The following is a 10137-nucleotide window of genomic DNA, read 5'->3' on the forward strand; positions in this document are numbered from 1 at the left end:
GGGAAACTCAGCCAGATGGGCGGGGTATAAATAATAATAATAATAATTTATTATTGTTGTTGTTGTTGTTGTTGTTGTTATGAAAGACAGGTCACTATTATGATCCCTAGATTGCCATTGGGAATGTGCTGTGGCTGAGCCTTGAATGAATTACTAATGTGTTCATCCATTGACCATAGCAGGAAGTGACTGAGCAGAACCAACCAGATTCAGTGCAGCCTGGCTCTGGGTGCGAAACCAAGGGGGCGCTGCAGGTGACACAGAGCATGTGCAGACCACAAAGCAAAAGGTCCAGGTGGGGGGCAAAATATGGCCTTGCACAGGGCGCCGCTGAAATCTGGAAGACTGAAGTCCGCCTCTGAGATGAGCCTTTCACAAACTTGCTCTTCCATCCACCCTTCTTCTGCCCTCCAGGACAACCCAGTTCAGCTCCCTACATTCCACTCCACATGGACATTGCAGGGGGTTGGACTAGATGACCCTTGGTGTCCCAACTCTACAATTCTACGTTTCTAACACACACAGGCAACCTTGCATTTGTATTGCCCATAAGGTAACTCACCAGAGAGCTCAAGGGTCAACTGAAGGTGGTGGGAGGCAGATTTTCGCCTCTCCCTGGAGTTCCTCCCTTGTGCCTTGACTCTTTTAATTGGAAGCAGGTGTTGGCAGTGAGGTGGAGAGGGCTCAAATCTTCATGTTGCATTTAGAAATTCCTTGTTTGGAGAGAGAGAGAAAATTCCAATAAAATGTGTGTGTTAAAAATCCTCTCTCCCCATGGAACTTTGCCCAGGCCCACACACCACTAGGAGCTGCCGCATTAAAATACCCATCCAGATATAATAACTTTATAGGTTTATGCATCTTTTGGTCTTATTGGCTCCTCTGAGAGGCAATTCCCATTTTAGAGACAAGGAGCTGTGGCTGGGAAAGCAAGGGCTTCCTCAAGAAGTCCTTCCTCAGGGTCACAGCTGAGCTGAGGGTTTAATCAGCTCTTCTGCAGTCTAAGCTCCACCTCTTGGTATCAGAAGGTCTCACAGTCATGCTGCAGATCCTCTGCTAGGCCTCCTCTGAATTCAGTGGGCTTACTTCTGAGTAAACACATGGAAGATAAAGGAGCCTAGATACCAAGCCTGTCATCACATCCTTTTAGCACTTTTCCACCATCCCGGTTTCTGTGCCAACCCAATCTTAGCAACAACCACAAGGGCTGTTTGGTAATGACTTGGCCTTGGCTTTGCATCCCTCAAATGTGCTTTATTTTGACAATAGTTACTATAAAGCGTAGTACAGTGGTACCTCAGGTTAAGTACTTAATTTGTTATGGAGGCCTGTTCTTAACCTGAAACTGTTCTTAACCTGAAGCACCACTTTAGCTAATGGGGCCTCCTGCTGCTGCCGTGCTGCTGGAGCACGATTTCTGTTCTCATCCTGAAGCAAAGTTCTTAACCTGAGGTACTATTTCTGGGTTAGCAGAGTCTGTGACCTGAAGTGTATGTAACCTGAAGCGTATGTAACCCGAGGTACCACTGTATTTATCTTATAAAGCATAGTATTTATATAGTACTTTCTTTGCTGACTTGCGTTCAAAGTAATAAGAACTGGCCTGCCAGCCATATCCCTCTGGAAAACTAAAGGAAAGGTGTGAAACTAATGGCATTTCCCCATTGATTGCTCCCAGCACCTGCTCCTTAGAGATATACTGCCCCTATACATGGAGGCTCCCTTCAGCTCTCTTGGCTTAGGTTCCTAGCTGTTGATCGACTGGTCTTCCCTGGATTAATCTGCCCCCAGTATATCTGAATTAATATAAGAATAACAAACTGCTTTGAGGGTTAAAAACAAACAAGTTACTGGTTTGTTTTAGTTCTTGTTTTTATTATGTATTTTTTATCTTGTATTTTTATGTTGTGAACTGCCCTGAAATCTACAGGTGAAGGACTAATTAATAAGAAGAAGGAATTTTAAAATTTTGTTTCCACTACGACAGACCAACGCGGCTACCTACCTGTAACTAACAATAATAATATATTTATATGATGCCCATCGACATACAAATTTAATAAATAAAATACTGAATAAATTGATATTCAATGCTCTTTTTTAAATGTGGTGAGGAGAGAGGGGGTTTATTGGGTTGTTTTTGTTTTTATTTATCTCATATATTTCCTGTTTTTACAGTGTGCTTTTATGTTACTGCGGGTCTAGGGCAGCATACAAATTTTATAAATAATAATAATTATTATTTAGAAGTTAGGAAATAAATTGCGAGCGAGGGTCTCCATCCTCCGACCTCCCGCCCCTCCCTCCCGCCCCGCCCAGCAAATTGGACCCCCTTTTAACATGATAATGACTGGGGAAGTCCTGCCTGCAGCCCATAAAAGATCCCCCAGGGGATCGCGGTCGCTTCGGTGATCCAGCCACGCTTCCGAAGGGTCCCGCCGGCTCCTCCATCCATGAGCATCCCACTGGCCCTCAATGCCTCTTACCGGGTCTACCCTACAGGGGTGGTGGCCCCCGCTGACATGGGCTACGACGGTTACTACTGGCCCTCGGTGAAGGAGGAGATGGAGCCGGGGAGCTGCTCCGGGGGGTTCCCTGCCCCCGAGGCTGTTAACGGCCCGGAAGGGAAGGGCCCCAGCAATAACCCAGGTAAGCGGATCTCCTAGGAAAACGCGCAAAGGAGGTTGCAGCCCTCTTTGCTTAAGTCTCTTAAAGTCCCTTCACCCAGGAAAGCTGACTCCATTGCACCAGGGTTACCCCAAGCATGGGTCTCTAGCTGTTCTTGGGGTACAGTTCCCATCATCCCTGACCACTGGTCCTGCTAGCTAGGGAGGATGGGACTTGTAGTCCAAAAAAACAGCTGGAGACTCAAGTTTGGGGACCCCTGCATTTACTGTACAGAAAATCCCTTTCTCAGTTAAGCAAGCATTGGGAGCTTATTGCAGCGAATGCAAAGCTTGGAATTCGCAAACTGTGAAGCAGAAAAATATACAGAACCCTTTTAAATGCAAAAGTTGGGCATTTCCTCCCTCGCTTGGTTTTAATGCACCTAAGCGGGGTTGCTTGTTCGGAAGTCGCTTGGGGTTGCCTTGGGCAAGATAAAGCGACTAACAAATTTAGTAAGTAATAATAATGACGATAATTTCGATGGGGGTCCTTTAACCGAATTTGGATTGTGGCCTTTTCCATGATAGGCTTGAGTGGTGTGCACGGCAGTAGGGCGTAGTGGGTAGAGGGGGTTGAACCCGGGAGACCGGGGTTCAAAGGCTCGCTTAGCCATGAAGCTCTGGGTTTCATCCCCGGACTCTGCCTACTTCACAGGGTTGTTTTGAAGGATAAAATGGGGAGGTGGGGGTGGGGGGAGCCATGTGACCACCTAGAACGCTTTGGAGGAAAGCCAGAATAGAAACGCAGTAGATAAAGAAATAGGAATGTTTCCTAGGGAGCCCATTTTGCTGACTGCGCAAGGAGCAGGTTGCAGGTGCGCAGCCGGATCCTATGCAAAGTTAGGTGCGCGGCGCCTAATTGGGCTAAAAAAAGTTATGGATCTGGATTTCCACGCCAGCGCAAAAGCCCAGCACCCGGTGGAGAGGAGATATTCAAGGAACAATGGTCTGGGTTTGAAACTGCCCCTTAACTAGGGAACAAAACAGAGTCAGTGCTGGGAGTTGCTGCCTAGCCAAAGAAACAGCTTTCTGGACGGAGAAGAAGGCGCTCACATCAGCACCACTTTTTCCTCCTCCCCGCCCCAAGACTCCTGGGAACTGTAGTTCGCCAAGGGTGCTAGGAATTGTAGCTCTCTGAAAGGTAAAGGACAGTTCCCGAGATTCTTAGTGGGAAGTCCTGTGCTTTAAATCTATGTTGTGGAGGTGTCCAGAAAGTGGCTACCCTTATCTCTTAACCTGGATTATTACTGGGCACCAATTGCTCAGTTCCCAACATTTTGCGGACTCGAAATGTGAGCGCGATCTGGGTGTCAACTCGTTAATCCTGCCCTTCCCTCTTGTTATGAACGTGAATTTCGCCGAAACATTTTGCAAGCCGGTTACATACCAAACAGTGTTTTGCAGAGTCATTTAAGGTATGATCGTCTTAAGCAAGAATTAAAGCATTGCTTACATCTAGTTCATTAGTGTTCTGCAGTCTAGTGATGCTAATGATAACTGTTAATTGGTGGGCGTGGTCTGTTGGTCCTGGAGATGAGCAATGCAATCCTAGCAGTGTTTACTCAGGTGTAAGTACTATTTAATTCACTTGGGTTTAGTCCCATATTGGTGGAGTTAGGATTTGCAGCCTATTGAAGGTTTCCTTTTATGTTTCTATGTTCAGAGTGTGCAAACTTTCAAATATCACAGGAGGTCTGAGAAGTAGATAGTTTGATCTTGCCTGATGCAAGGGTTCTGTATAGAAAGTTTGTGTACTGTTTTATAAAACTTATTTATCAAACACTTTTTGCATTCTGGCTTTTTAGGCCCCTTTCTGCCCTATTTATCCTTTGCATACTGTCTCTGCTTGATTCCTAGATCTCTCCCCAAGGTCTTCCAGCTCTGGGATATTCACTTATTATACACCAGATTCTGCAACCAGCCCCAACAAGCCGCCCCCCTCCCCAGACCTGACTTCTACTCCCCAGCGGTGCAAGGAGGAAAGTAAAGGAGGCAAGAAGAGCAAGAACCGCACGGCTTTCTCTCAAAGGCAGCTGCAGGTCTTGCACCACAGATTCCAGATGCAGAAATATCTCAGTCCACAACAGATCCGAGAACTGGCCTCTGCCTTGGGACTCACCTACAAACAAGTAAGTGTTTTGCTGAAGCAGGGCAGGGTCAGGCCGGGAGACCTTTGGCCAGAATTTTTTAAAGATTTGCTCTTGTTGCACTTGACTTCCAGTCAAGTCAGAATTCCAGTTGTCAGAATTCCAGTTGTTCTAACTGGTGGCGGCTCTTGCATAAGCTGTCCTGCAGAACAGTACCTTTTCTGTCTTGAGATCCACCTTTAATATTTGTCTGCCACACAGGAGGCACTTCTGACTGTGTATGCCTCGATTATTTGAGCCTTCCTTCTTTCTCTCCTTCTACAGCTTCCTTTCTTACATAGCTTGCTTTATTCTTCCTTGGTGGCATGCAGAATTGTATTTGTTTGCTTGTGCTTTAACTGCCATGGCTTCTCTGAGCTTCCCTGGGAGTTCTAGTTTGGTGCTGGTGGTGAGATTTCCATAAAACATCTACAAGTTTGAACTGCAACAAAATGCTGCAGTGCGGGGTTATCTTAATTAATCATTTAATCTTTTGCTTCTCCATCGCAACACACTAGTCAAAATTCCATGGCACACTTTCAGTTCTCATTAGGCTGTTTTTGAGGTCCTTCCTATTTTATGCACTGTGACTTTGCAGTTTGTTTGTTTTCTGATTTAATTTTATTGGGTACTATTATATTCTAATGGGTTATTGAATATTACATCTGATTCAAGTTGTTTATTTTAAAGTTACGTTTTTATTATTACAACATTTTTGTATTGGGTCAAATTGTTATAAGTTGTGCAGTCTTTGTTTCTTCTGCATGTATACCGTCTTGTGTATAGTAATATAGAAAAGCGGTATACAAATTAAAAATGAAATGAAATTGCATGCAAGTAGTGCCAATTTGGTAATAAATCTCCACCTGCACATTGAAATGGAGGGAATGGCTGACTCTACTCACCTGCACAGAACTCCCAGAGATCTCTTGAGAAGAAGGAATACCAAGTTCATTCTAAGCCTGTTGTATAAACATGCTCACTGAGTGAGCTTTTTTGCCTTCGTGGCTGACAACGTAAAGATCTGAGTGTAAGTGGTGCAAATACACCTTTGCATGGATTGACTACGAATGAAGGAAGTTGCTTATCTTGTACTGTGTATTTCAGATAAAAACCTGGTTTCAGAATCAGCGGATGAAATTTAAACGAACCCAGAAGGAAGCTGTGTGGATGAGAAGAGGAATATGCCAACCTCAGGTAATAAGGCGGCCCATCTGATGGAGCAGAACTTCTCCAGCTTCTGACTCATTAAGATGCTCCAGTGTGTTACCTTTATAGTAGGGCCTGGCCCACAACGTGTGCAAAGGGTTGTAGATTCAATCCTTGGCATCTCTAGTAGGGCTGGGAAAAATCCCTGTGAAATCCTGAAAGTGCTGCTGCCAGGTAGTCTAGACGATGACTGATATTGAGAGCCTTAGCTCATTTATCTATATAAGGCAGCTCCTTATGGTTTTGTCCCCAAATAAACAAGGCTTTCTAAATCCAACCTAGAACCATAGAATTGTAGAGTTGAAAGGGACCACAAGAGTCATCTAGCCTCACCCCCTGCAAGTCGAGAACCTTTTGCCAAACACGGGGCTTCAACCCACAACATTGAGATTAAGAGTCCCAAGCTGTACAGACTGAACTATCCCAGCTTGAGCTAAGCCTCCATTTCTAAGCATGGGGAGAGAGGACACAGGTACTTCTCCACCTTTCATATATTGGGTTCTTCACTGACATGGGTGTCGGCATTAACAAACAAGTATAATGTCCTAATATATATATATATCACAAAAAAATACAAAGCAGGCCTCAGTATGACAATGGAGCTTTGAAATATTGGTCGAGGGAGCGCGTCTGTTACATAGGGAGGGGCGGTGGCAGATATCCTGACATGGACATGTGATCAAAATAGGACCCCCCCCCCTCAGCAGCTGTCATGGATGCTTTAGATGAGATTCCTGCATTGCAGGGGGTTGGACCAGATGACTGGGGGGTGGTCCCTTCCAACTCTTAAGATTCTATGATTCCAGGGCCAGACTGAGGTTTGATGAGGCCCTAATCTACTGAAGGTAATGGGACCCTTCATATGTCCAGCTTTCCTTTGTCAAGTACAAATTGTCACTGTTTTTGTGTGTTGAATATATGCTATATGGTAATTTATGGACCTAATAGGTATCTAAAGCCAATGGCATATAACAAAAAAATGTATTTTTTCAAAGTAATTGTTGAACTGAAATCCAGAACGGATTAAGTTTGAGAACCAAGATACCACTGTACAGTGGTAGCTCGGTTTACAAACAGCCTTGTTAACGAACTATTCGGTTTACCTCAGTCTACAAACAGAAACCAATGGTGGAAGGCTTCATTAGGGAAAGCGCGCCTCTGTTTAAGAATGGATTTGGTTTAAGAACGGACTTCAGGAACAGATTAAGTTCGTAAACCGAGGTACAACTGTATAAAGAAATGAGCAAACCAGTGATATTTTAGGGAGCAGGCTAGTAGGCAGGGCCCATTACTTACATCATAGGAGCCTATGCAACACAAAACACTGTTGCTGTATGTAGGTTTTATTTTATTTGTTTTTTATCTTATATTTTGGAAATGTACATCCAGGTGTTTTTCCTTTAACTTTTTTGGGGGAGGGGGCCAAGAGAGTGGGGCCCTAAGCTAGAGCTTGTTTAGCTTATACTGTACGTAAATCCGGCACTGTATGATTCCATGAAAAGGCCTGTTCCTAAAAGTCCAGGAGAGTGAGTCTCACACACCCATCTATTCCTGGGTGACTTCTGGGGGCATGAAAATAACTAAACAAACTGGGAGATTTTAAACCTTAGGCTATCTGTTGGGACTACACCCACAGTGGCCTCAGACAGACCTGACACAAAGTAAAGACATCTTATCTGTCTAGACACACCATTTTTAATCATTACTTTAATGTGGAGTGTATGTAAGTTTGAAAACAAACACCCTATTCCTTCAGAGCCGGGATGAATGGTCTTATGGAGCGTTTACAATTCAGGACAATATTTTAATAGAAAATTTGTACAATTTAATATAAAAAGGTGGGAGTTCAGTTAGGTCAAAAGGGTCTGTCTTACATTGAACTATCCTCTGCCATGAACACACAGGGTGGCATCGGGCACACCAATACTGGTCTCCACCCTCAAACTCCAGATGGGAATGATTTTTGCCTAACTTCTAAAGTTGCCTGAAGGACAACTGAGATAACGGATAATAATTTTATAATAATAAATTATTATTTATAGCCCGCCCATCTGGCTGGGTTTCCCTAGCCACTCTGGACTGCTCCGAACAGAAAATTAAAAACATTATCCTTGACATCTGATGGGAGGGCATTCCACATGGCAGGTGCCACTACCAAGAAGGCCCTCTGCCTGGTTCCCTGTAACCTCCCTTCTCGCAGGGGGGGAACCACCAGAAGGCCCTCAAAGCTGGATCTCTGTGTCTGGGCTGAACAATGGGGGTGGAGATGCTCCTTCAGGTATACTGGACCGAGGCTGTTTAGGGCTTTAAAGGTCAGCACGAACACTTTGAATTATGCTTGGAAACGTACTGGGATGCAATGTGCTTCTGTAGACAGGTGATGTCTCAATTCTAAGTGTTGCTATTTGGGTGTGTGTTGAAACATTGCTATTTTTCTCTTTACAGAACGGTTACCTGGACATAAACCCCAGCTATCACCAAGGATACGCCATCAACGATGCTAGGAATATCCATTCATTGGCCAATGCCCACGAGAACTATGCCAGCAATCCCGTCGGCGTCAACAACCAGAACTATAGCAGCGATCACAGCCAGATCTACGGCAGCCCCCAGGGTCTGTGTCCAGTAGTGGGAGAAGGAGAGGATGGAGGCTTCTTTGGGAAGGCTGCTGGGCCCTGTTATGGCCAACAGGCAATCGGGTACATCGGCCAGCAAAGGATGAACTTCTGTCACGGTTTCTCTGCAAGCCTGGAGTATGCTGCTGTGAAGATGGAGGGTGGATATCCTTTTCCCAGTGTATCTGCCACTGCACCAGGCACCTCTGTCCTGCAACATTATCAGACAGACCCTCTTGCAAACCCAAGGACACCAGAGCAGCTCTAATTCCCAGACTTTAGGTTCTCTCCCTGCCACCCAGGGCTCTCATTCTTTTACTGCTTTCTCTTCAGATTCTCTTGCTGCAAATAGGAGTCCCGCTCCTATTGTCCCACCTCCTTCACTGGCATCTGTGAGGGATCTTGGCACTTGGAAAAAAACAACAGAAAATGGGCAGTTTTATTGTTGTCTTCTGACTCAGGGGGCTGTGTGTGTGTGTGTGTGTGTGTGTGTGTGTGTGTGTGTGTGTTGCATGTGCAGCTCTGAACTTGGCTTTCATCAGTTCATCCTGGCTGGCTCCAGGAAAAGGCACTCGATGTGTATGGAAAACCATGTTCACGAAGAGGAATCTGCAAATGTTAGAATTAACCGTGCTCCCATCTCCCCTTGGTTGTCTGCTGTGTGAGTCACTTCCTCAAGAGCTCAAAATTTGGCTGCCCCTCCCCAACCCAATTTGAAGGCAGCTTCTACTCTTTAAAAAAATGGACTCGTTTTGTTTCTTTCCCCATTCTCTTTGATCTTTCATGAAAGATATTGTTTCTTTCCTAACAAGAGAGCATTTACTCTTGCTTCAACTGCCTATCTGTTAAGAGTAGGATGACTTGGGGGTAGAGGACAGAACTTCTGGTTTAAGGTACAGCCACTACATGGAAGCAAAGGGGTTGCCTTTCTGACCTATATGACAACCTGCTGCTATTGAACCTGTCCTCTACTTCATCTCTTCACTTGAAACACTCTTCACTCTTCACTCCAAAACATAATGGACAGAGCCAGATATAATCAAGGTGAAAAGTGAGGTTTTCTTTATTTTGGCAGGAAACACTGTAGGGGGCTCTTTGTTTCCCCTTGCACCACAAATCTTCAGGCAATAGCAAGGGATGACCTCTGCAGGTTCTCTTTGATCAGTCCTGGAAGGACTGCATAAACAATCCCACAGTAACCCTCTAGCCAAAGGCTCTCTTAGGTAGGGCTTGGTTGCTGATGGCCAACTTGGAACTTAGTATTACACACACCCCAATTTTATTATAAAATATTTCATTCGCCAATATGACAAGACCTATCGTCATAGGGGATCTACTGTAGGGGCCAGAAAAGATGGTGGCTTGTGTGCTTTTTTAATATGACACTGCAGGACACTGTTGATTTTTCCTCTGGCTAGCCTTGCTTTTTAAGTCTTACTATGTAGTGATTACTGGAAGAGGGAGGAAACTTCTGCCTCCTATCCAGCCATACTGTGGACCTACCTGCTTAGCAGCTGCCTA

The 10137-nt window shown here is 44.9% G+C and overlaps 1 protein-coding gene across 1 annotated transcript; it reads left to right on the plus strand.

Annotated features, from left to right (window-relative positions):
* The first annotated feature begins 2453 nt into the window (after positions 1–2453).
* Positions 2454–9059, plus strand: LOC128404786 (homeobox protein NANOG-like). Its single transcript, XM_053370710.1, has 4 exons — positions 2454–2649; positions 4524–4795; positions 5900–5989; positions 8447–9059. Exons 1-4 carry the CDS (start codon positions 2454–2456, stop codon positions 8882–8884), a joined length of 996 nt encoding a protein of 331 aa, XP_053226685.1. The 3' UTR covers positions 8885–9059.
* The last annotated feature ends 1078 nt before the right edge of the window (positions 9060–10137 follow it).

This window comes from Podarcis raffonei, chromosome 17 (genome assembly GCF_027172205.1).
Source record: "Podarcis raffonei isolate rPodRaf1 chromosome 17, rPodRaf1.pri, whole genome shotgun sequence".
NCBI classification, from domain to species: Eukaryota; Metazoa; Chordata; class Lepidosauria; order Squamata; family Lacertidae; genus Podarcis; species Podarcis raffonei.

Excerpts from the sequence above, each read along its gene's own strand:
- LOC128404786 (XM_053370710.1), top strand. The coding sequence starts at position 2,454 with ATGAGCATCCCACTGGCCCTCAATGCCTCTTACCGGGTCTACCCTACA. Across the intron at positions 4,796-5,899 it reads TGGGACTCACCTACAAACAA|ATAAAAACCTGGTTTCAGAA; the intron begins GTAAGTGTTTTG and ends TGTGTATTTCAG. Across the intron at positions 5,990-8,446 it reads GAGGAATATGCCAACCTCAG|AACGGTTACCTGGACATAAA; the intron begins GTAATAAGGCGG and ends TTCTCTTTACAG.